Source organism: Anser cygnoides, chromosome 2 (genome assembly GCF_040182565.1).
Source record: "Anser cygnoides isolate HZ-2024a breed goose chromosome 2, Taihu_goose_T2T_genome, whole genome shotgun sequence".
Lineage (NCBI taxonomy): Eukaryota > Metazoa > Chordata > Aves > Anseriformes > Anatidae > Anser > Anser cygnoides.
This window is the reverse complement of record NC_089874.1, coordinates 135,924,990-135,952,196: the sequence shown is the minus strand read 5'-3', so window position 1 is coordinate 135,952,196 and position 27,207 is coordinate 135,924,990. Positions and strand designations below refer to the sequence as shown.

Genomic DNA, 27,207 nt, shown 5'->3' with positions numbered 1-27,207 from the left:
CAACCTAAACGATTCTGTGATTCTGTGATTCACGAGAGCAGAGCAGAGGGGGACAATCACCTCCCTCAGCCTGCTGGCCACGCTGCTTTTGATGCAGCCCAGGATACAATTGGCTTTCTGGGCTGCAAGTGCATGTTGTCAGCTCATGTTGAGCTTCTCGTCAACCAACATCCGCAAGTCCTTCTCCTCAGGGCTGCTCTCAATCCGTTCTCCACCCAGCCTGTATTTGTGCTTGGGATTGCCCTGACCCAGATGCAGGACCTTGCACTTGGCCTTATTGAACCTCATTAGGTTTGCACAGGCCCACCTGTAAAGCTTGTCCAGGTCCCTCTGGATGGCATCCCTTCCCTCCAGCATGTCAACAGAACACCTTCCTCTTGAGAGATTTACCTCATGTAATCTACTATGTAGACACTGTGGTGCCAGGATTATTGGTCAATCAAGCTCTAGTTGAACTATGAGTGTCTAGGACTTAAAATTTCACTTCTAAAGATAAACTCACTGCTTGATATCCAGTACTTAAAAGATCAGATAATGATTTATTTTAACGAGAAAGTGTTCACTCTCCTTTGAATTTGTGCATGAAAAATTGACTCTGTATATAGTTTAACCATTGAGACTAGAAATAGCTAAATCTATGATACAAAGCAAAGGTACAAATGATGAGAAAACCAACACTGAAACAGACTGTACAAGGAATTTCTTTAAGACATTAATCAGATTAAACCTGATAAAGTGTCTAATTGGCTTGATTACTGATGGCAAGAAAACGTGCTATATACCTATTCATGGTAAAAGGGTTATAGAGGCTTCAGGACAGTTGAATGGGCAAGATGTTTAGAAGACTAAAAGCAGTGTTTTCTAGAGCAAAATTATCACCTGAGCAAGCGGACTGTGAAAATGGCAGCATTCCTCCCAAACCATCTACAAAACAGGTATAGTCTATTTTTTATAGGCTCAGTAATATAATATTTTGTTTAGAAAGTATTTATGTAACTAAATATCATAATAGATTACATTTTCAAGCAAATTTACTGCAAAGGATATAAATAATTATTTAGCAAAATCAAATGAATGCCTCCCCTCCTTCCTCCCACCTCTTCATTATGAGGAAAGATTTCCTCCTTTTGCAAATTACTTGCCAAATAGGACTAATGTGAAACAAGCTTATGAGAGGCCTCGATCAACATTGCAAACAGGGAATTAGAAATATTGGTATGATTGTTTTTGTTGTGCTGAGGTATTCCTCTTCATGTTGTTCCCTGCTGGCAGAAAATGCCAGTATATTCTTTCTGAATATTGGAATGCAATACAGGTATATATCACTCTGCTTCCCAATAACGGTTAGAAAGGCAAAGTATTTTAGTAGCTTTAAAAATATATATTTTATTTGGCTTGTTTTTACTAATATAACTCTGATTTGAAAACTAAAGTAAGCCATTTTAGTGCACAGTTTTGGTTTTGTTGTTGCTTTGTTTGCTTTGTAGTTCTTTACTGTAAAAGTTAACTCATCTTTTCCATACTAGCTAATGGAATACAAAAGAAGCAGAAGAATACTCTTCACTTGTTACCTTTGAATATATATATTTTTAATCTTTTCCCGATAATGTCAGAGAAAGTGTTTTCAGTTGTTTTTTGTTTGTTTGTTTTTCACAAGGCAAAAAGGCAACAATTTAAGGTTTAACTAAATAATTAATATTGTGAAACAGTCTGAGCTATTAATCTGAATTTTGGTTTACCAAAACAATTGAAACTAAACTTATCAAGTTAAATCTAAGTGTCTTTTTAACATGTTCATAATAGTCTAGATGTACCAAGACTCTGACTTAAATTCTGGGAATCTTGATTTACATGCACAAGAGTTCAATAAATTTTATGGCTTTAAGTAAAGCTGATAGAAACATAAACATTCATAAGATTGAATCATTTCTTAGAACTGGTGAAATTTTCTTAAACTCATAGTTTTATACAGCTTCAGGAAATTGTGATTTAAAGCAGCCCAACTACAACTCAAATTTGATTTATGATGTTTATAAACATGCAAAAAAAGAAACCAATTGTTTGAGTGGATGTCAGTATGGAGTCGTCTGTTCATCAAAATGGCAAAAAATGTGGATGTTCAACAAACTATTCATGTACTGCAGATATGCAGGCAATGATCTTGCAGATAGCAACATCTTGCTATGCAGCAAGAATCCTTGATTCTGAGTCACTGGTTGCACAGATATTCTGCAGCCCAGTTACCTTGGACACACAGTTCTCTAGTATTTTGCCAGTCTTTAGAGGTGAACAAAGAGCCTGCCATCCTCTTCTGAAATTTCTTTCAACCAAAGTGAAGTCCACAACATGATAAAATAAAGTCTCTTGAAAGAGAACTGAATTCATCACTGTATTTTTCTGTTCTTCAGTTACAAAAGACCTTCTCAGTCATTAATATAGAGCAAACCAGTTTTCAGAAGCTGTGTAAGGTATTAGCAGTTCACAGGAAACTAAAGGAAGTAGTGTTATGAAAAGGAGCTGTGGAGTCATACACTCCAGTCAGCTAAAATCCAATGAAGAATTTAAAACAAGCTTTAAAATATTACAGGGAAGAAACTGAAGCATTGAAGTGCACATCAATAATTTCCACTGCTCTATAATTTTAGAGACAAATCCCATTTTGCTATATTTATTTACAGTGGCATAAGTACTTAGGAAAATAAGTAAAGAGTGATTCCTTGTGAAGCAGAACAGCTTTACTTTCTGGTACAAATAGCCTGAACACTGCACATAGTGGAGGGACCAAGGCATCAGGGAAGTTGCTGCAGAATTGTACTAATTAGGGAGATGTTTTGTATGGAAGATGGAGTAGTAGTAATACTTCTAAAGCACATCACACTTTTAAGAGCAGAACTGCCTGTACGCTATTAGGTATCAGAAATTAAAGAGTTATAGGGAAAATTCCAGAGGTTACAGTGAAGCAGCTATGAAGGTCCTAGAAACTGTAAGTTCTCACTCATGAGGAAAAAAATTAAAAAATAATAAAAAATAAAAGTTTTTGCAGAGCTGAAGGTTATTTCAGCTTCTGCTCCCCTACTCTTCATCATATAGGATTACTCACAGAAAATAAGTGTTTGAATAGCATTTAGGTCACTAAGAGTATTGTTCATGCTTGTTTTAAAGTTCTACAAATCAATTTTCTTGAGTCAATAAAACAGAAAAAACTTGAAAAAAGAAAAATCCTGAATCCAAACAGCTGAATTCTGTGCAGCCTGATACCTCACTTGGCAAACTGATCTAGGAAAAATATATATATATATATGTATATTTATATTTCCCTAGAGACATGGATTACTCGTCGCACCAGAATGACTCCATACACCAATGCAATACCCAGATTGTACCACCGTTAAATTCCACTATTTATAAGATGCTTTTAAGATGGAGATAGATAAATAGATCAAGAATTAAGACATTTTCTTCCTGCAACAAAAGGCATTTAAAGAAGAAATGTACATATTAGCTGATAACTGCAGAGCATTTTACTCATATTAATGTTCGTATGCTAGTAGGAGGAAGCCTGAAACAGAGAAAACAACCTTTGAAACAGCAAAAAAAAAAAAAAAAAATGCAAGTATCTTTAGCATGCACAAAGATTCACTGTGATTTTAATTTTTATATATATATATATATATGTTAACTTTTTGCAGTGAAAGTTGATACTGTCTCTGTATTTTGTAAATATTGAAATCTGTCTCTGTAGTCAGGTAACTCAAAGCATACCAGGTCTATTGGCCCTGCAGAAAGTTTAGACAGATGCATGACTAATTCAGGGATGTAGACAGTCTTGTGAGTGGCAGTACTGAACAAGCCAGCCTTGACAACATGAAAGAGGCTCTGGGAATAGGCAGCAGCAGAACTTGACTACATAACTCACGTTGTGTGGCAGGTGTGAAGGCATCACTTTTTGATCTCAGTTTCCAAGTCCTTTTGTGATCCTAGCTGGAAATTCTGGTTCAAGAACACACACAACACCCAGGAACTCAGCCCAGTAGATGTCAACTTGATTAACTAAATTCCTAGCCAAATCAAACCATCCTTATCATTCTCAACAATGAACATTTATAGTTTCTAATCCTGTTTATTTTCTCAAGGGTGAAAATACAAAAAAAGATAAGCCACAGAAAGCTGAAAACAATACGACAGCAGAACCATTACCAAAGGAACAAGGTCAGTAAGCCATTTGTGAGTGTTCAGAGATTATCTGAAAAAAAGTATATATGTACCCTATATACAACTGTAAATAAAATTGTTCCTCTTAAAAATGCTCTGTCAGGTGCTGATCTTCTTTTTTATTTCTGGGAGAAATTAAGAACTCTGAATTCCTATTGACCCCAAACCAATGATTTGCTACAGGAATACCAGCACTGTTCAACGATAATAAAAAGCACCAAGCTTTCAAGCACACAATCCCTCCATCAGATTGTCTGCTTTTATGAGCTAGTCTAACAAACCTACTTCCTCCTACTGTAATCTTGATTTCTTCTTAGGAACCGTTCTTTAAAATAAAGGCATATACTAGCTTAAGAAAGAAAACTGCATATTTTAATGCATCTTTTGGGTATGTTTGTCAAATATATTTAAACAAATAAAAAGATGAGATAGATAGAGCTACATGGGCTGATATTCAACTCTTTTCATGAACATGATTAACTGAACTGCCATTCAAGTGTGGTATTTTTTGTTGTTGTTGAACAAACAGAAAAAAATCAATGCCATTAAAGAAAATTTACCATCAACATTTGGAAGATTCCCACGTCTGGAACATAAAGCTCAGGGAAATAATATGAGGTAATCACCTTCCTAAACAGCTGGCTGCTGAAAACAGTGGCAGCTGGCCATGGCTATTCTGCCTCTCTTAAAACAGACACAGAATGACTACTGCAGCAGCTACCAAAAAAAAGGCTCTAGATGGATTAAGCAACAACTATTTGTGGGCGTTGGCCTTTGCCATCATACCCTACAGTATCAGTGCTGTAGCCCTCTCCTTTTCCATCCTCCGCTAAAACATCCACAGAAAAGCACCAAGTGCAGTTTTTCTGTCACCTCACACTTCTCCTCTGGAAGAACAATTCAAGTTCCTTTTATTGAAGCAGAAAAGCATAGGTTGAGGAACATTCAGCTTTCTGTAATAAAGATAATTTAAGGAGAGAGGAGCACTGGAAAAAAACCATAAGGAAACTTGCATAATCCCTACTTGCAGTTTGTATAATCATAACTAGTATCAAAATTCCTTTTCTCATATAATGAAACTTTAAACAAAGTACGTTTAATGTAATTATCTTGTTATAAAATGGCTCTAGCACTAAATCAATGAAAAATAAAATCTGACATGAATTAACTGTAACAGTAAGCCAACCATTGAAAAATCAAGTCAGAAGTTACGTGGCTTTTTAGAAACATTAAATCACAGATGCTAGGCTATGACAGAATGAAATATGGTTATAGAAAATTCTTCTGCTTCCACCCAAAATCTCATCTAACATTATGAGATTAATGTAATTCATAAATCTATATTTCAAGGTAAAGACTATCTTCTTTTCCCTTTTAAAATGTAAAATAAGCGGTAGCATAGAAGGAACTACCATACCAGTAACTGAAGGCTAGTATAATAGCACAGTTAGGCTCCATATTTGTTCATTTGTTTTTAAAAACAATAGTTCTCTGGAAGTCTCAAAGCCTTATTTTCAAATAGCCACAAAACAGCTTCTCCTTTTGTATGTGGGTATTAATGAGTTAGGTAGACATTAGCCATAAAATCCAGAGAATTATCACTGGCACCAAACTGAATAAGGAACTCCAGAATCTCTGGGCAGAAAAGTGAGGCTGCTTTCAACCAGTTCATGCCAAGTTTTAAATATAGGCTCCTGCAACGCTTGGTGAACTTTGTATCAGGCCTAAAATCACATGGACAGCTTCTGGAAGAAGAAAATAGAGAATATCTGTGGGGAAGCAAATGTTAAGAGACCAGACACATAATTTTACTGTGTATGTACAAATTTCAAAAGAATTATTAAGACAGAGGTCACTCAAAACAAGTTAAGGAAGACTGGTGGAAACAGTAAAACCAGTTAGAGAAAAGCTTTTCCAAGATCTCTAAGTAGTTTCTCTGGTATAACAAGAATAATGTAGACTAATAAACCCCCTAATCATTGTCCCATGATGCAGCTCCACCATCCTGAAATGTAAACCAACGTCCTGAGCAGAGCTTATCTTCACCCCCTTTTTCTCACATGGCCAAAAGCAACCATCACCTTCTCCCTCCCTTCTAGCACTTCACAAGACAGCATGATGTTCCCAGCACAGATGAGAACTCAGCAGGCGGCACAATTGGAGCCTGTTTGGTTAAAACTTGGCCACTTACATCGCTCAGCAACACCTGGTACTTTTGGCTTCTTTGTTGGCCGCTCATTGCCTCGTTCCCACCTCCTCAGTTGCCCTCTCTCTCGCTAGCTTGCTTTGTGATAGATTCTCTGCATAATTAGCTCATTCTATAATTAATTCTCTGTGCTAAGCGGGTTTCTTCCATAATTAATTCATTTTTTAATTTATTCCCTGCATTTCTTTATGTGCTTAACAAAGTATGATTCACCTAATTAGAGGTTCTCCATGATATTGAATCCAATTTCTGTAGTTTCTTTGCATCCTTATCACCTTCCATAACTGACTGGCTATACAAATCCTTCACTTGTTTTACACACTGTTGTTCAATAGCTCTGCTGATTGTTACACTATTTAGAAAGTTATGTCCAGTCTACACCTGCTTGCTGGTGTCTGTTTTATCACCCTCTTTAACACAGTTTCTTTCATCCTCCTAACAACTCCTTCCAGTGTGATTCTTCCCAATCCATCCTTTTTCTTTCCCTTTCTGTAGCACCATACATAAGTACAGCTCTTCTGAAGTCTGTCCTCCTTTCATTTCCATCTCACTCAGGAACTGGCCTGTTTACAATATCCTGTTTTTCAGTGTTCCTGCTTCTACTAAAATAACAAGTGTCTTAAAGAATTTGTCCAGATTCACAGACATATTTATGGCGTTTTCTCTAAAGCCCACAGTGATATATCTTTGTTCTTGGTAGGACCTGAGAGAGAAAGTAGGTCTAAAACTATCCTAGGTATTTCTCTATACACTTTAATTCCATGTCTGGATCATAAAGTAGACAGAGCCTCACTGCTAGGAGGCTACTATGTTAATTTTTCAGTGACTCTTAGATTTTCATAGATGCTTTGGAAAATATATATATAAAAGACTATCTACTGACCCCCAAATGAAATGCAAGTGCCAAGCTATAATGCAAATTAGAATCTGGTGCTTCTGACAGACTCAAAAAAATCTACATCCCAAATGAGAAGCCCAGGTAGAGTCAAAAAAAAAATAATCAGCATCACTTAGTGTCTAGCACCTCCAAGGCATGATTACTCTAAAGGAACTTCAGTCCACTCCAGACTCTCTCACAGCAAGTACACTTGTGCGTTAGATACTCAAGGAACATTCACTTTTCCACTAAAAGTTTCACTAAACAAATAAGAAAAGCATTTTGTAGATTACCCTATCTGTTGTGGAGACTCCTTCATGATAAGGGAGTTCAAATCCATATTTCTCACATTCCAGTGACCTAACTACCCACATACAATCTGGACTAGAGAGATGGGGGTGGAAATCCTGTAACCTTCCTAATTGCTGGGCAACTGTGCAGAGAAGAATGCAAAACTTGTGAAAACTGAGAAGGAAGAGTGAGTACAAGATGGAGCCTGACCTAACCTATGAGTTAATTGAAAAACTAACCTTGTAGGAGGGAAGAAGAACTTTGATTTCAGCATTAACAAATTGTTTGCTTTTTTTTTACTTATTTGTTTGTTTTGTTGTTGTTGTAGTTTGTTTTTTGTTTGTTTTGTTTTTGTTTTTTTTTGTTTGATTGATTTTTAATGGAAAATAATTCCCAAAACAGGTATTTGTCTCTATCCAAAATAAGCAAAGCTCAGAACAAAGATTTCTTCTTACTAGATGAAAGCTTTGGTCACCAGCTGCTATATAAATGATGGTCACTCTCTCCCCTTGTACATAGAAATAAAGTGGATATATTTATTAAAGGGAACAAAATCCTAGCACTAAGAAACTCCAGCTAATTTCTGCTAGTTAGCCACCAATTAACATTCACTGGACTATAGTTAAGTGAGTTGTAAGCCTCTGAGAAGGAAGCTTTGAATTGAAGCTGAAATTTTATAAAACCTGTTCCCTAGAACCTCAAAATCCAGGGTATTTTGAAAAATAATAATAATAAATAAATAAATAAACAGATTAAGTGCAGCATTTTGATATCATAGAATGGCTTGGTTTGGAAGGGATCTTAAAGATTATCTAGTTCCAACCCCCCTGCCATAGGCAGGTATGCCACCCACCAGATCAGGTTGGCCAAGGCCTCATCCAGCCTGGCCTTGAGCACCTTCAGGGTTGGGGCACCCACAACTTCTCTGGGCAACCTGTTCCAGTGCCTCACTGCCCTTTCAGTGAAGAATTTCTGCCTAATGTCTAATCTAAATCTATCTTATTTTAGTTTAAGACCATTCCCCCTTGTCCTATTGTTATCTACCCGAGTAAAGAGTCCTTCTCCATCCTTTTTATAAGACCCCTTTAAGTATGGAAAGGTCGCAATGAGGTCTCCCTGGACCCTTCTGTTCTCCAGGCTGAACGCCCCCACTTCTCTCAGCCTTTCTTCAGAGGAGAGGTGCTGAAGCCCTCTGATCATCTTTGTAGCCCGCCTCTAGACTCGCTCTAACAGATCCACACCTTTCTTGTGCTGGGGGCCCCAGACCTGGATGCAGAACTCCAGGTGGGGCCTCACGAGGGCAGAGTAGAGGGGGGATAATCACCTCCCTCAACCTGCTGGTTGCACCTCTGTTGATGCAGTCCAGGATGCAGCTGGCCTTCTGGGCTGCAAGTACACACTGCTGGCTCATGTTAAGCCTTTCATCCACCAGAACTCCCAAGTCCTTCTTCACAGGTAGAAGAACTCATTGAGAGAATGAGTTCTTCTCCCAGTCTGTACTCATGTCTGGGATTGCCCCACCCCAGGTGCAGTATCTTGCACTTGAACCTCATGCGGTTCACACGGGCCCACTTCTCCAGCCTGTCCAGGTCCCTTTGAATGGCATCTCTTCTTTCTGTTGTATCAACTGCACCATGGTGTCATCTGCAAACTTGCTGAGGGTGCACTTAATCCCACTGTCTATGTAATTGATGAAGATATTGAAATATAATTGGTTGCAGCTCAATAAACCAGACCTGTCAATGCAGAGACTTTTAAATAATAATCTTATTCCTTGTCTTCATGTCCTTTACACTCTTCACTGGCACTCAGTCAGCAGGCAGCTATTATTCTGATAAAATATATGGACCTTTTATTGATTGTTTTGCTTCAAACCCACTGATTTCTGAATAGTTCTCACTTGTATGCTGTGTATGTTCAAAAGCTTTACTTGGAAAGTCACAAACGTGTTTATTTTGTGACGTCAAAGCTGAATTTTATCTCCTTCTTGCATATGTTTCCTTTTTGTTTAGTTTTCTGGGCATTTTCACGACCCTATAGCCACATCTTTCAAGTATTCATAACATAGCTCCTGAACATTTCTGGGAGGCAAGGACCATCAGACAAATGGCTAACTATGACAGAAGTAATCCAGGAAGTTTGTAGACCAGTTCTCTCAATTCCCACTCTACTACTTCAAATGCAAAGTCATTCTTTACTCCCGCTACTTAAGAACCTGCTCTCTAGTTGGTAACATTTAAGAGCCTTTTTCAGACTTTTAATGATAATAATAGTTTTCAAAAACAGGAAAGAATAAAAAATCACTGATTTAAGTGCTCAAAATTATGTTTTGAAAGGTTATATGACACAGAGATAGCAAATAAGCAGATTACTCAACCATTAGCCACTCTGTCTCCTATTAGTAGGCTCTACCCATGCAATTTCCTATTTCAAACAATGCTGTCTAACCTCAAGTATTTCCATGTACCATTAAAATTGCCAGTATTGTTGCTTGTCTATTAAATAAAATAGTTTTGCCATATGAGCACAGATACCAAATCACAAAAGGTTTTCAGGAGAAGCTTAAATCTACATATTCAACAGAATAAAGATAAAAATTTCCAGGGCTTTTTACTGAAGGAATACAAAAGGACAACATTAAACATTCTTTAATTAAAGATAGCCCACATTAATCCTGGTAATAAACATCTGAACTGCTTGTTAAGGTTTACAGCTGTATTATCTATATAGTATGTCATTTAAGAAAAACTGTGAGTTAATATATTTTAAGCATCAGTATATTTTAAAATACATTGTGCTAAAAATCACTAAGAAGTTAGTGGTAGAAGAATGTATGGGTCAATATCTTTAATTAATATAAAGTTCACACTGTACTAAGGTGCAATGACGAAAATACTGATGAAAATATACTAAAAAAAATATACATGCAACTCAGTGATTTTTAACTAATCATTAAGACAACATATTGTGGATTCCAAAAGTAGTAAGATTATCTCAGATCAAGTTGTGCTAAAATGTGCTTTTGTACATACAAGCAAAAGGAGAAGCCCAGGGAACTCTTTTTGCATGAGGACCCTAAGTAACTGTTGGCCATTAAAAGTTTTTCCTCCACATATACACAACCATTTCAGAAAGTGAGGAGAAGGCTAGACAAGATACTTCTCAGGGTTGCTAGTACAAGGCAATGGAGCTGGCTGGGAATTCTGGGGAATACTTCCTTTTCTGAAGTGTGGCAGAGCAAGAGTACTTTTTTGTTCTATTCACAAGAACACATTTAACTGCCAATATCTATCATTTATTCATATCTTTTTATCTCTAAAAACTAGTATTTTTTTTGATATTTTGCTTCTCTTCATACCTTTTTTTCAAAGAAGAGAATACATTTGTGATGCTTACAGCCAATTCTTATGGCTACAGAATGTGTATCTGGACGTAACTGATCCAAGAAATACAGCTTTTAAAGTCAGCCTAGTGACTGAGATAAATGCTTTATTACTTTCTGGGAGGAAGTCCCTTCTCATTGGTAGGCTGCTACAGATGCACCTCATGATGATGGATAACCCGTAAGGTTGATGGTCTCCACAGCACACAGTGTTTTCTGTCCTGTCCTGCAGCCTCCTGGTGATGTTTGCATGCACACAGCAGGGCTCAGATGAGAGAGAAGAGCCTTCTTGCTCAGGCAGTCTGTTCCCTGACTCTGAACAGCAGGATGACAGCTCAGTTCCTCTGTTCCCACATTGGTCTTTGGAGGGAATAAGAGGAAGGAGTGTCCAAGCCAGCGTGGAGAGGTTCTAATTGCCTTTTGCAGGTCTAGAGCTTTTGAAGAACAGCAAGAATTGGACTGGAAGTAGAATAAATGATGAATTAGTATAGCATGATTGACTCTGCACTTCTGTTTCCTAAGTACTTACTGTGTTAGGAAATAACATTATATGCTCTACTGGTGGAAGGATCATGATAACCTTGAAGGCCACAAGCTAACATTTATCACAGAGGATCCATGGCGTTTTAGAGTCCTTTGATGGCTTTGCCTATTGTCTGAAGAGAAGTCTACAACACTTCCTTGGGCTAGGCCCATGACAGAGATTTTTGGATCCACAGATACTTATGTATGCTCAGGACTGAACACTTTAGATGAATCAAAATTATTATGGTGAGAGTGGTGACTCTGCAGTGCTGTGTCAGGGCATTGGCAAATCTACCTATACCAGTACCTTCCTCTGTTGAAAAAGGTCCTTAGGATTAATGTCTACAGTTTAGAGACAGTTTGTATGTACAGTACTGGATTTTAGAAACATGAAAGCTTCTAAAACCTCTTTCTAAAACATGAGCAGGTTTAAACTAAAAACAAATTTGCCAGCTCTTCCAATATTATGCTTAGCCACGAAATACTCTGCTTTTCATGAAACCTTACTTCCTGGTTTCATGTGATTAATACAAAGAACTGTGAAAAAAAACCAGACTTTCAGACCTTTGGAATTGCAGAGAAAGAAAGAGAATATATATACATATATATATATATATATGTATACACATATATATATATCAGTCAAAAGGGCTTAAAACCCAGAAATAAGTACAAATTATCTAAAACGTATCGGGTTAAAACTCACATGATTTTTTCTCTACTGAAAAATGGGAAATATTCTGCTACAGACTATTCTCCAAGTGTGTGTGTGTTTGGAAGCAGAAAATCAAATGAATTTGGAAAAACTGTCAAGGCACTCTCTTCAAAACAGAGAAGTGAAAACTGAAGATAAAAACTGCTTTATGGAAACATGAACAAAGGAGCTGAGCAACATCAAAATAAGTTGGGTGTACTCTTCCAACATGCCAAGATTTTTGGCTACTTTAGTCTAGGAGACAAGAATAAATAATGAAGGTTTACTAATATCAGCCTTTGGCTGGGACCATCTTCAACCTAAGATAACACTTAGGTAAAAGACTGATATCCCACTAATATCCCTTTTTTATAACTATTTTGCTTGGCCTAAGTCTCTCCTGAAAGAACAAAGATCTGTGGAAAATGAGAAGGAAAAAGAAAGAAAGAAAGAAAGAAAGAAAGAAAGAAAGAAAGAAAGAAAGAAAGAAAGAAAGAAAGAAAGAAAGAAAGAAAGAAAGAAAGAAAGAAAGAAAGAAAGAAAGAAAAGAAAGAAAAGAAAGGAAGGAAGGAAGGAAGGAAGGAAGGAAGGAAGGAAGGAAGGAAGGAAGGAAGGAAGGAAGGAAGGAAGGAAGGAAGGAAGGAAGAAAGAAAGAAAGAAGAAAGAAAGAAAGAAAGAAAGAAAGAAAGAAAGAAAGAAAGAAAGAAAGAAAGAAAGAAAGAGAAAGAAAGAAAAAGAAAGAAAGAAAGAAAGAAAGAAAGAAAGGCTATGAGAGGGAAATGAACTGGCCTTATAACCTCCATCTTGTTCCTTGCTCCTTGCTATCCTAGGAAGATCACTGATCTGATTAGGTTTCAGTGGGCCTCTCACTTTAACCAGGTACCATTTTGAGAGATTCCTTTGAATAGTGTTTTGCCCAAAAATTTTTACTTCTACAACCTGAGTTTTTCCATTCCATCTCAAAAAAAAAGAACCAGCAACATATATCCCAACTTGGCTTTAAATTATATTATTCTTACGGGCAGGCCAAATGATATAGAATATTCTGACATCAATTGGCTGCATTCCTCAACACCTGTAATACAGTGACAGCTTTAGCTACCTATATTCTACTATAACAGGAATGGAAAATATTTAAAAAAAAAAAATTAAATCTCTTGTTTTCCCAAGTAAGCCTGGATCCATCTATTTTGAAAATTGCTTTAGATGGTTGCACCTTGGCATAATTCTGCCTTCTTTTGCTCACTCGTGATTTCTTTACCATGATCAAATTTATTTAAAGCCAATAGAAGCTTTCTTGGCTGTCCTGTGAGCCTTGCCATCTACCTGATGGATTGTTATTTATTCTAGAAACCAACTCTTGCTCTCTAAGTGTCTAAGTGTTCCCTAAAATGACTACCACCTTGTTCCTTTAGGTCTTTCCTTTGGGGCTGGTCACAGAAGTCAGAGCAGTGTAAGTTAGATTCTCCAAGCAATGAAGAGTGACTAGGGCTTTTTAAATGTGACTACACAGACAACACTCCCAGTTTTGCACATAAAGAAGCAACTAAAACTTGACATGCAGTTAGCAGCGGTGCCAAACCCTGATATCCTAATCCTAATGCAAATAAAACCTGTGAGACTAGAGATTTATGAACTCTAAAACCTCATGGAAGTTTGGAATTTTCATGGGTTTCAATGTTTTCCATCAGTCTGAGTCCAGTCAGCAGGTAATGGTCTACCTGGGCCAAGACGAGAATATCTAGCAGACTGAGAAGCCATTATCCTTCTGCTCTGGGATGCTTATATACAAGCACCATATTTTTTTGTGACTCTTTGGTCTTTCCTTCCAGTACATGTTGTCATTCCAGAGACAGATAATCTTATCCAGAAGCCTGTTACTCTATTTAGTATATCTACACTGGTATTTTATTTCAGATGAAGAATTCCCTTCTGACTTGAATCTCTTTATTGTCCCCCACTGTGTTTTAGTTTTTCACTAAAAAATAAAACTAAACTAAACTAAACAAAAAAAAATAGGATTGCATGACTGGTTTCCTTTAGAATAGAAAATAAACAAGAAGAAACACATCACGAGTATACCTATTTTACTTGAGCTGCTGATAGTCACTTAATTCAGAGTATCACAATAGACCTAGTTTGTCACACAGTTACTTCAAACAGATATATAGTTGATGCCAGGCCTTCAACACTATTTCACTGTACTGATTGCTCCCATCACGTTGCATTTCCTGCTCATACAGATGTAGCTAGGGGAAATTGCTATAAAAAAAAAAAATCCCAAAGTGAGATAATTACAAAAATGTTGAGATTTGTCATCCTGTCATTCCTGAGTTCATGGCTTCTTTTGCAGGGAGAGTCAGGGCACAGAGAACTGGGCAACTACAATCCATGTATTCAGAAGGGAGCAGAAACAGCAGAAAGTGTTGAAATTTTTGGCTCTTGCATCTCCTTTTTTACATCATGTTATGTTGACCACAAAACCACGAGAGGATTGTGTGCCAAGGAAAGTATACAGTCAGTAGTATCATTGGTAGAGATCTTCTGGGGTAAGGGTTCAAAAGAATTTTTACAGGTTAAGGGGATTTTAACAGAACATTTTCTGATTCAGTAGAAATATCCACAAATTAGTCAGTTATAAATACTTCACAAATGCTTTTATTTTCTGTAACTGCAGCCCCTCCTAGATTTTCTTAAAGAGGAGATCTATGAAATTCCTAGAAGAAATCAAATTTATTTCACTATGGAATTCTATTCCCTGTGTTAGAAGCCTGAATCCATTTTAAAATCCCTTCCTTCAAAATAAATAAATAAATAAATGAAAATAATTAGAAAAATAATCTTTTTGACTATAACTGAAAAGAGAAGTATTTTGAACCCTGTAATCAAATGGTAAAAAATCCTTTCATCCCTTCTTGAACCTTCCTGGTGACAGGAACAGTAGCAGACTTCTCACCTCCCTGCATGTGGGTTATTCTCTACCTTGAAAATCCTTGTGTGGACCCTTTGGGCAAGATGAAATATTCCCCAGTATTATATTTCCAATAGACTTTTCCTCAAGATAGTACTGTGAGCCTAACTGCTGCAGAAAGGAAATAATAATCCGCATTTCTATTAGGTGGGCAAGACACCATTATCAATTTAAGCCATAAATCCAATAGAATGTCAGAGTTTTAAATGGAATTTCTCACAAAAATCTTCCCAGTTTACAGCTGATAAGTAAGACAAATCCTGCAGGCTGTCTCTTCATATTTTATAGTGCTTCATTTCTCCCAAGGATTATTTGAAAATTAACCCCTAAACTTGCTAAGCCAAAACAACCAGCACATTGGGGAACACAGATTTCTTTGCCTTCTCTTCAGTTCCTTGCCTGACTCTGGCTTGAGTATTTCTGGCATTTTCTTACTCCACACTAGGCCTTGCCTTTCATCCTGTTTAAGATGCAAATTTCTGCAAGAGCAACAGGGCTCCCACAGGGCATTCTCACTTCTTAACCTAAATACTAAAAAAAAAAAAAATCTCTCCAGAAATGCCCCACTGGTCCTGTAATCAGTTACTCATCTTGTAAAACCTGAAATTCAGTTCGAGAAGCATCATGCCCACTTCCAAGAGATGCCTGGAAGAAAAAATTATCTGAATATATGGTGGTATGGGGGTAGTTTAGCTTATCAGGTCCTGTAAACAAACTGATCCATTGTCCTTCACTGAGTTTTGTTTCAACACCATTTCAAGCAATCCCTTTCCAGATGGGCAGCTTAGCAGTTTACTGCTGTGACTGCCTGTACCCCTCTGAAATGAATAACTACCTAAATATGGAGATTAATTAACAGAAAAAAACTAATCTTACACTGTCTATCCAAAATACTCAAGGTTTTACTTTCTTTGAGCTGTCTTGAATTTAAGATTGATATACACAACATGCTCCGGATTTATTTATTATGATGTTTTGCTGCCAAGCTTTTTCTTCTATAATCATATTACTTAAAGTATTTATGAAGGATGGGTTTGTTCCTCCTTTATGCAAAGTGGCAGACTGATGACAGCTTTCAAATTATTTTTCAGCATGAAAATTTAAAATAAAGAAATAAGACTAATTGGAAGAATTAATCACATAAGGCCATTTAAATAGCAAGAGAATATACCATTTGCATAGGGGAAAGTGAAGCAAACTTCTTGCTAAACTCCTTTAACAAAGTTACTTGTAACAAATATGAAGAATTAGACTAGCCAAAGTTCCACATACTCACATCCTTAATGATATATTTCAATCATAATTTACTCAGCAACAACCAGGACTGTCATAGCAGCCAAAGCAACAAGAGACATAAAGCAATTCAAACACTAGAGTATAAATAATGCTATCAGCATTTGCTATGCATAAGCAAATAAGCTACTCTTCATTTTTCCTCCTGTATTTTATGATGTATTTCAGGACAGATCTATCTGTCCTCTACTTATTTTTTTGAAATATGTACACACTATAATTCTATGATACTGCACAAGTTCTTGTTGCTTATAAATATAAAAGAGCTCTATATTCACCATTGTTGAACTGCTTACAAATAAATCAAGATCAAAAACCACTAAGTTTCACATTCTAAAAGATACACTCATCATAAACATGTTCTGTACAGCTGGCACTGAAATATTTATGCGGGAAATTATTCAAAGGTCAGGTGCTAGAATTAGTATCATGTCCATTGACAAAATAAAGGCAGCCAAGTTCCTCCAAAAATTCCTCCAAAAGTGCTATCATCATTCTTTAAAAATTGGTATTCAGAAATTAAAACTTCTTTCCAAATGCAGAGGGAGTTCCAGCAAAAGCACCTGAGCCTTCACAAACTGAAAAATCAAATGAACCAGCTAAAGCAACTCTACAGGAACTGCATCTGCTCAATAATGGAAAAGAAGATGCAAAGTAAGTAAATTCAGTTTTAAAATGTGACTATTTTTTTCCTGGCATCCTGACATTACATTTCTGTGTGTAATATTTCAGTTCTTTAAAAGTGCCTCCAGTACTGTAATGACCTGAAGGGCATTATTTCAATTCTAAGGCAACCGTACATATGCTGTATTCATTTAGTATGTGCTATTGACAGTTTGTTCTGTACTTCATCCTAAACTGCATGAACGAGGAAAAGAATTTGCTCAGCTAACCATATAAACTAATTCTATGTCAATGCTCAGTTATTATTAGTCTGCCTTAGCAAAGGAGTAAGTCCCAGAATGCCGCCTTGAATAGCTGGAATGTTTGTCACATCATCCTGACTTAAAATGTTTTTACCCTGAACATAGTTTTGCTGAGTTATACCATTAAATCAGCTTTAGCCTATGCAATTAGATGATTAGAACTGTCTCGTCCTGAGAAGAGACAAACAAATGAAGCAATAATGGTCCTTCAGGGGAAAAGTCCTTCAGGTGAAAATCTAGGGTTATTAAACCTTTGGAGAAAGATTACGTGACCTTTTTTTTTTTTTCCTAAAACAGGAATGAATATGAATTCCAGGAAACCATAATGTTAGAATAATCTATATTCATTTCAGTACTAGCCTCATAGAACAGCTGAGGTTGGAAGGCTGCTCCAGGAGTAACCTGGACCAAACTCCTGCTAAAAGCAGGATGAATTTAGAGGTTAGACCCAGCTCCCAAGTTAGATCAAGTTGCTCAGAGCCTTGCCCACTCTAGTTTCGAATCTCCAGGGATGGAAATTCCACAGTTTCTCTCATCAATCTGGTCTACCTCATTATGACCATGCTCCTTATGAATATATATATATATATATAATTGACATTTCCCTTGCTCTTACTTGCTTCTGTTGCTTCTTGCCCTTTTGTTGTACACCTGTAAGAACAGTCTGGACCCATGTTCTCTACAATCACCCACTGGCTAGTGGAACACTGCAGTTATAACACCTTCTCAACTCTTTTCATCTCTAGTCTGAACAAATCCAGTTTTCTGTGTCTCCTCATACAGCCTGTGTTCTAGTCCTCAGTCATCTTAACAACCCTCAGCATGTATTTTAACATGTTGTCAATGTTTTTCTTGTATGGGGAAGGCTCCAGCTGAACACAGATGCAATCTCACAAATATCACACCAAAATCAAATAACCACATCCCCTCAATCAGTTAGATATGTTTTTTCTAAAGGATTGCATGTGGTTAGCCTTCACTGCCACAAGAACACACCGTAGATTCATATTCTATGTGGTCTACCAGACCCTCAGACCCTTTTATGCAAGGCTGTTTTCCAGTCAGTCAGCCCCAAGACTTTACTCTTGTCTGGGGTTATTTCATTTCAGGTGGAGGAATTTACATTTGTCTTTGCTCAACTCCATAAAGTTCTTAACAGCCTGACCCCCTAGCCTGTTGAGATCCCTTTGAAAGGCAAATTATGGATATACTCAGTTTAGAAGCAGGTAGAAACTTCTCCTGCTTGCTTTTGCCTTCTATTAGTCAGATTACCCTGATGACACAAAACAAAGGTCTTTTCCTGACATGTAGCTATTTAATTTATAGAGAAGATTAGCTATTTCCTTTCCTTCGCAAAGATAGACTTTAGTACAGTGACAAGCAATAATCAAGCAAAAGACTAATGCATATGACTCTAAAAAACAATGCATGCAAAAAAAATGACTGACTAGAATGACTGAAGGTGTTATAAATAACTTGGTACTTTAAATGTGAATCCGTAGGTCAGCAATGAAAACCAAGCTAAAGCTATCTCCTTTTTTGTCACTGTGGGATATGTTATTATATGCTTACAGTTCCACTGGTAAATTCTATAAGCACGGTTAACACAATTTCAATATGCTTATGAAACAAAAGGTATGTTGCTTATTATTAGAAGACAAAACCTGTTAAAAGGAAATTTAAAATGTTTATATTAAATATTCTCTTCTCAGAGCTGTTCTGACTCATTGTCTTGCATACATCCAGTTTGATATATCTAGTCAGTCTAATTAGAGCAACAGTCTCTAAAAAAAATAATAAATCTTTGGTAAAATCCACTGTCAAAACAGTTACCCAGTAAATTCTGGAGAAGGGCTTAGAAGGCATGGTGGTGGTGTCATCATATTTATATGAAACTAAACTAAACATATCTATTATAGAGCTTTCAGAACTGGAAGGAGAATCATTTTTAAATGGTGCATTTGCTGGAATTTAATTCATTGCCCCTGAAGATTCATGGAAGTCTATTGAGACAACATTCTTGCTCAAGGTCATTACTTTACTGTGTCTATGCATTCAAATTTACTCACTAGAATACTTTTAAGGAAATCAATTGCCTTTGTAACAGGAGAAAAGCTAGATAAATATATATGCATACGCAGAATCTGAGTCAAATGGTTGCATGCAGTCTATAAGAATAGCAAATGAAACATGCACAAATCACTCTGTAACCCTCAGGACAACTAGAAAAATACAGAATACCTCCTTACAAAGTCAGTTGTCAATTTTCTTTGTTCAATGCTAATTTCTGGGTATTTCCATACCTGGGAATTGTTTGGGAAAGCACTGGTTTGACTAGACAAAACTATACAAAGGACTGTTCTTATGATTCAGCAGAACAGTCAACTGAGAATCTCAATGCCCAGGAGTTTTCCCTGTTGTTGTTTGATCTACTATTATAGGCAGAACCATAATTTAGATAGTTGAAAGAAATCAAGGTAGGTGAAATGGATAGTAGAATTTTCTTAACTCCTATTGGAATTTTCTATTTTGTCCAGCTACATTTTGGGGAGAAGCAAGGGCAAGCTGCTCCCTGAGGGATGAGAAGCTGGGAGCCAAGGGTGACATCAGTGCAAGCAGTGCCCTTACCAACAAGATGCATTCCCAGTGGAGCCTGAATACAACAAAAGAGCAGAATCCTGGTAACAGGGTCCATCAACAAGGCAAAGTGATGAACCAGATTCAAAGACCATCCAGGGAGTCCAGTCAGGAGCAAAAAAGACAGATCCAGAGGCAGGAGCAGAGACCCAGATACAACATGGCTCCAAAGTCTATCCAAGAGACAGGATCAGAGTGTTAGACACACCTATGGCATAGCTCAGGCGTGGACAGCCTAGATCCATGGCAGAGTGTTCAGGTGAAAGTCCCAATGGAGGCTGCTCAGGGCCTTTAAGGCCTGCAGGTCCTGATATTTATGGTATTGCCTTAGGTAGACTGTTTTTCCATATTAGCCATCCTCAGAGTTCATTAAAAGATCACTTGACCTACACAGTAAGAAATCATCAGTATGCACTTTGGAACAGTGCCCACAGATTTTGAAGATAGATAATAGATAATTAAGGTTTGTGTATTGTCTGTTCACAATCCAGAGCACCTCGATTTTCATGGAAATTATGTTAATAGAAAAGGTTTCACCTTATCCTCATTTACTGCAACTTTTAAATTTTTAAATGTATCTGTACAAGCTTAAGATTAAGATTAGATTAAGGAAGAGGAAAGGCAGTTTTCATGTTCGAAACACCACATTTTCCATTTAGATCAGGCCTGTGTCCCTCCATACAGAATTTCAGGTGGAGGTAATCAACTTCCACATAAGGACTTCGAATTTTAAAATCTTAGGTTCAGGTAATATTGCTATATGAACATTTATACTAGTGTAATTAACACATCTGAAAACAGTACGAATACTTATGTATGTTTGTAGGGTTGTGCACCAGATGTGTCCTCTTTCCAGTTCATCTGCAATAGAGTAGCTTTTTACTCATGGTGCAACACAGCCCGTGTTATCTATTAATAGGGAAATATTTTTTGAACCTCCTCTGAAAGAACAAACCAGCTATTTCTCTTACTAAGTGAATGGTGGCTTTGAAAAAGGCAGCATTTATTACTGAAAACTCCCATAGAAATCATCCACAAGAAAAAAAGTTGGCTTTCCTTCTCAACATGTACTCATTTTTCAAATATAAAAGCACACTGCAATGGACAGACATAGCTGTGGTTTGCCTACAGCCATATGATCATCACATCTGAAAGAGGAGATACACATGAACAGCTAATGTGCCAAGGTGCTGAATCGCAACAGTGACTGAAACTTTTAATGTCTGTTGCATAATGGCTTAGATAGGATTCCACGCAGGTCTGTCTTGTCTGCCAATGTATTGTTTCTTCCCTCTGTCTTTAATGATAACATAACAGAACAATAGGCTATTTCCATGAACAGCTATTTGCTGAGCAATAATAATCTCTGAGAGGGAGGGCTAAGAGTATGCCGTCTCTTCACAGCAAGAAATGAGGGAACAGAACAGAACTCAGAACCTAATTTGCACTCTAATAGAAAACAGTGGCATCTTATTAACAAGGAACTAGCATAAAATATCATTTCAGACTTCATAATATATCAAGATGGCTTTCTCTTGGTGAAGGTTCATAAAAACATGCATGCACGTACACAATCATACAATTTTTTGAAATGCAGTGCAAGTATTTCAGGTGAGATACTTCACAGCACTTAAGCAAATGAGGGACTTCCTCAGGGAGCAGCAAGATTCAGCCACTGCCAAGTGGCTGAACGAAAACTTGACCAGTGTTTCATGAGTCTGAGACCCTGAGAAAAATAGTCTCCGGTAAATAGAACAGACTAGAAAATCTTTGGTATTAAACTGTATGAAAACTTTTCACATGTTGAAAGAAGCATTAGCAAAGTTATTTCTCTGCAGTGAGATAACCGCAGAAACATACCTCATCAGACACAAAGCTGAAGGAATGTTTTAGGTACCAGAGGTACCAGTACAAAAACTTTACTGACTTAAAGCAAGTTTACTGAGTGAACTTAGAGTTCACTCAAAAAATAAAAAATAAAAATAAAACCTAAGATCTCCAGACCACCTTGTTCAGCAAGCAGAGGGATACACAAGAGAAAACACCATAATGTGCTTTGTGAAGGTACTGTTTGGAACACAAAATCTAACAAAAATCGTTGAAAAGACATGATTAAGATGTCACAAAGCTGACACTGGACAAATGTGAGAAGTTGGTATGACCCTACGCTGAAGGGTGGAACCAACATAAAGCCTGTGGCATGTAATACTTGATGAAGAAAATGTGTAAAGGGTTTTAGCATGTAAATAGAGGGGAGACAGATGCCTAAGGAAGAAACAAAAGTGGATACCTGGCATAAAGGTTTGAGACAAAGAAGTTGCAGCAGCCTAGAAAAGGTTGAGGATGGAAGAATGGCACACAAAGCATCTGAGAGCATAGATCGGAGAAAATGGAGGGATATAAAGACCTTCTATGACCTTCTCAATCTTCTGTGTCTTTTAAAAGCCTATAAACCTGGCTAAAGTTGTAAGAGTGTTTCATCTTCCCAGATTACCAAGATGATTACATTGTACTATTTATACTAAGACAGTACACTAAAACCCCAGTCAAGGATCATGAAACCTGCTCTGCAAAATGCTGTGTAAAATGACAGTCGATATTTGCAGGCTACATATCCAAGAGTACATAAAGAAAAAAATACAGTGGATAGCCAAGACTTCAGATGCTTTTATAGTTCACCTCAACATCTTACACATTCTGCGTTATGGTCAGAGAGGAACAAACATTTTTATCTGATATGCCACCTTCAGAATCTAAGTACTATTAGCAAAGAATATTTGAAGAAAATGCACTAAATTAATTTAAATATATATATATATACATAGCAATTAAACAAAATGTGTTTAACATTCCCACATAGTATACATACTCTTCTGATTCTGCTTTTGCAAACTCAGAAACCTAGCTTTCAACATTTTCCAAAATGGAGAGCTCCTGCTTTGCAAACTCATACGAGGGCAGGTGGTTTGGGAAGACTGAATTACATTTGTATTTTGTCTTTTTCATAGCCACATCCCATTACCTAGTAGGTTATACCAGCCTTTCTAAAGCACATGAAGGAGATTTTTTTTCCTCTCTAATTTGGCTAATAGCAAAAAAAAAGATAACAAAATAAACAGAGATTAAGAGGCAATTTGCTATGTGGTGCATAGCCAGGTTAATAAAGAGAACTCCTGCTGCTATCCTGTTCTTAGTGAGTAATGTACTTCATTTAGCTCAATTACCTCAACCAAGAAAATTACTGTGCTTATTAGTGCTTGCCATCCACTAGTTGCTACCATCAATTCACTAAGCATACGTATCCTAGAGAAATGATGTCCTATCAATAGAACAAAATCTCAGCACCTTGGTGAAACAGACCTAGTATCAACCCTTTGCAGTCTCCAGAAATCATTGTTTACTATACCAAGGACCCAAAAAGATGACACTTATAGTACTAAATTCTAATTTACTTGAAAGAAAGTAAAACAAGGTCAATGCTGAGCACTTCTGACAAATCCTTCATTTTAAATTCCAGTTTAATCCCAGTTTACAGTCACAAACATTTTCTAAAGAGACATGCCTTTCTCTAGTTGTTTTCAGCTAAACACTGCAGTATGTAAAATTGTAAACAGGTGGAACATATCCAAAATATTTTGTGAAATCAGAATACTTTTCTTAAAACTTATATTCCTTCTGCTTAGGTCTGTCAGAGCTCATCACTTTTAGTGCCTGGATTTGAATTTCTGCAATGGCTAAATAGAGAACCTGCAAATTAAATAGAAAGGTGATGGCGTGCTGCCTGTATCAAAATGGATTAAACTTGTTGTAATCATAGCTGAGATGTATTTTCCCACAGCCATTACATTCTGTTCTGCAGGATGCAGTTGCCCACGCTATTTAATGCCATTTGCTCTGCAGGACAGTCAAGTAGGTAGCCTGAAGTTGAAAAGGTAATGAATTCAGAATGTTTTCCTTGAAGACAGAATGAAGCATGTAAAAGGACTGGAATGTCATTATACAGACTGAAATGCTTTTTTTGTTGTTTTTTTTTTCTTTGCAATATTTTATATTAAATATTCATAATATACATATATACCTACTTCTGAGAGCATAAATGGAAGAACTTCTTTGTTTAGAATGCATAGGAAAACAAGGGTATGGTTTGTCACTTTCCCACTGATTTACTTAAAAGTATTTTGTGTAAATGCTCTGTTGACCTAAAAAAAGGTTTGTTTTTGTTGTTGTTGTTTTGGTGGGTTTTGTTGTTGTTGTTGTTTGTTTGTTTGTGAACGAAGGAAGAAACGGTCATTTATTTCAAATTATCTGTTTGGATAATTGAGCAAAGCAACGAGCATTGCAACAGGTACACTAGTGTGTGTAATATAACTGTACCAAAGATGAAAACATTGCATGTTGTGCAGCATGAGAGAACAGAGGAAACTGACGGGTAAAGATAGCAGGATCAGATGAGAAGTTTAAGGGGTCTGGCAGACCAGCCTTATTTTGTGCCCTGGATGAATGATGCTGCAGAAAGGGCCTTAGAGATAATCGAACGTCATCTCAGAGGACTGGTTTCTGTCTCTCATGAAATTTCTGATACTGGGAGCATGGCATGAATTCCTGCACAGATGGCTGTATCATGGTTTACTACCATTGAAGGTAGAATTGCAATGAAGTTGGTTGCACCAAGTAGATTTTGTATAATGAGCATAGGCAAAAATTGTATGTGGCAAAGTATGTGGCACGAACTTCAGCATATTGTGAAAGTCTGCCAGAGTTCCCAACAGCAACTAATTTCCCTGCAATCATCCAATTAACTGCCAGAGTTCCCAACATACTATAGCTTCCATGCAAGCTGAATCTACGCCACTATTTTTTTCAATTTTATTTTTACCTTTGCTAGTTGAATTAAAGCTTGTTGAAGTGTATTTTGGCTAAGACATTTTTATTCAGGTACTCATACCTCTCTGTCCATTGAATAATCACCTCCTCCAGTGAGTATGATAAATTGTATTTGTACTCTGTAAAAGAAGCTCTTGGGGACAGGAATCTGTAAACTCAAAAACTGGCACTTGGAGCAATGGTGAAGAGGTCTAGGTGAAGAGGGCTAGAAATATTAACTAATATTCTTAGTCACACTATTAGTGACCTTTTTCCAAATCTTTTTCCCTTGCACAAATTCCTTTGCAAAATAAAAAAGAAGGAACTATACTTCTTATCCTATATTCATAGAGGTTAGGACAAATTGTACCAAAAGAGATTTATGTTAAGAAAAAATTTTTCAATGAGGTTAGTGAAGCACTGGAATAAATTCTTTAGGAAGGTTATGGAATAGCCATCACTAGACGTATTTTAAAAAAAAGGTTAGATAAGAATGTGTAAGGAATGGCATAGGTGTGCTTCATTTTGTTTTTTTTGAGCTGTGGGAAAGGGAAGTAAGATTATAGGATGTCCCAAAGTTCTCTCTGCTCCTACACTTGGGTTTTTTTGTTTGTTTTGTTTTTTTTTTTAGCATTTGAATGAATTCAGATGAGAAATCAAAGCATCAATGAGAGTGAAATTTTTCATTTGGAATATTTTGTTGCAACTTTTTAACAAATTCACTATGTACAATATCATAGCATTTTTATTTTAGCTTTTATTCCTTGGTTATTATTAAAAATTGAAGAATAGAAAGTTTGAAGATGGATTTGTGCTGTGCTCATGAACTCTGTACAGAACTTTCGTTTATATGCTAAAAACTATCTTCAAAAATTCCTGGTAAGAGGCAAATGTCCCAGACGCGATTTAATCACTTACAAATAAGAAAGCCCCAACAGCACAACAGTCTCATTTATTCCCATATGGTTCTTTCTTAGAATGTTATACTTTTGTTCTAGAGCTATTAGTGTCAGAAATGATGCTGCCTTTATTTTTTACATCATGGCAAATATCCAGTGCAATTAAACAACTTTATATCACCAGTGACATTAAAGAAAGGTGATTTTTAAAAGTTAATTGGTACTTTCAACATTCACCCTACTTTCTTTTGCATAGATCATACTGCAAAATTGCTAATTAAAATAAAATCTTATTCACATTTTAATCTGGTACCTCAGTCAGAGTTCCATGTGTTCGGTATTGAGACAGACTTCTCCTTAGAGAATTCTGCAAAGAAGATTAGAGGATTCACAGCCTGATGTGGTTGAATAACTAAGAGGATTGTCAAAGAAGCTGCTGTGACAAACCTTTGAACTAAACAGGAGGAATCTCATGCAGCCCAGATGATTAGATTTCAGTCTGCGCTGCATCAGGAAGTTTGTTCTGAGTCCAATGCCAGTGGATAACTCAGAAATACAGTAGCTTACTTGAATGTTGTTGCTTCTATACCCATTTTGCTATAAGAATAAAACATGAGATATGCAAAATGAATTATCTCTATGTTTTATTACAAAACACTTCCTTAGGGCCAAAACAAGAATAATTTCAGTACAAAGAGTCTGAGCTAACAGAAAGACATCAATTCCAATGGGTAAATTTATTTACAGGGTCCACATGAAGCTTATTGATGCTTATGGCTTATTCTTGTATTTATATATAGTCAAAACTACTAACCCTGATATTATATCACTTTAGATTAATCAAATATATAAGAAAATAGGTAATAGGAGAAAAGTAACATTAGTTTGAATTCGAATTGTATTGTGAATCATAACACAATCCTAAAATAAAATGAAAATAAAATGTATTTTATCCTTTCTTAGTGCAAAGAAAAGTTAATATACTGGCAATATCTCAAAACATGCAGCAAACAGGGAAACACATGATCTCTTGGGTCACTAAAGTTCGTTGTCTCTCAGACACTTTCCCTCAAAAAAACAACAACAAAAAAAGAGATGATGGGGCACAGTAAGGTACAGGTTTTAAGACTGCTACAGGAAACTAAAACTGATTTAATAGCTTTTTCAAATGGTTAATGGAAATTTTGAAATGATCTAAAGTGTCAACAGTTTGTTTCAGGACTGTAAAATACTATATGGGCAGCCAGTTCCACTGCTTGAAAACCCTTTTCATGGGTTTCCATTCTTCCTGATATCCAATCTTAGCCTCCCCCGGTAAAAGTTGTGGCCATTTCCTCGCATCCTAGAATATTAGAAGGCTGTCTAGAACAGAAGGCTGTCCCAGTCTTTAAAGGCTTAGAAACTCTCATACTAATTCACAGTGTTTCTCTA

The 27,207-nt window shown here is 36.7% G+C and overlaps 1 protein-coding gene across 1 annotated transcript in view; it reads left to right on the top strand.

The window, feature by feature from the left end:
• Positions 1 to 428: 428 nt before the first annotated feature.
• The window catches only part of CNGB3 (cyclic nucleotide gated channel subunit beta 3), a 69,706-nt gene continuing 42,927 nt past the window's right edge, over positions 429 to 27,207 (top strand). Inside the window, exons 1-3 of the mRNA XM_013172391.3 lie at positions 429 to 935; positions 4,134 to 4,209; positions 16,994 to 17,105. Coding sequence (XP_013027845.3) covers positions 825 to 935; positions 4,134 to 4,209; positions 16,994 to 17,105 — 299 coding nt within the window. The 5' untranslated portion in view covers positions 429 to 824. The remainder of the gene's footprint in view (positions 936 to 4,133; positions 4,210 to 16,993; positions 17,106 to 27,207) is intronic.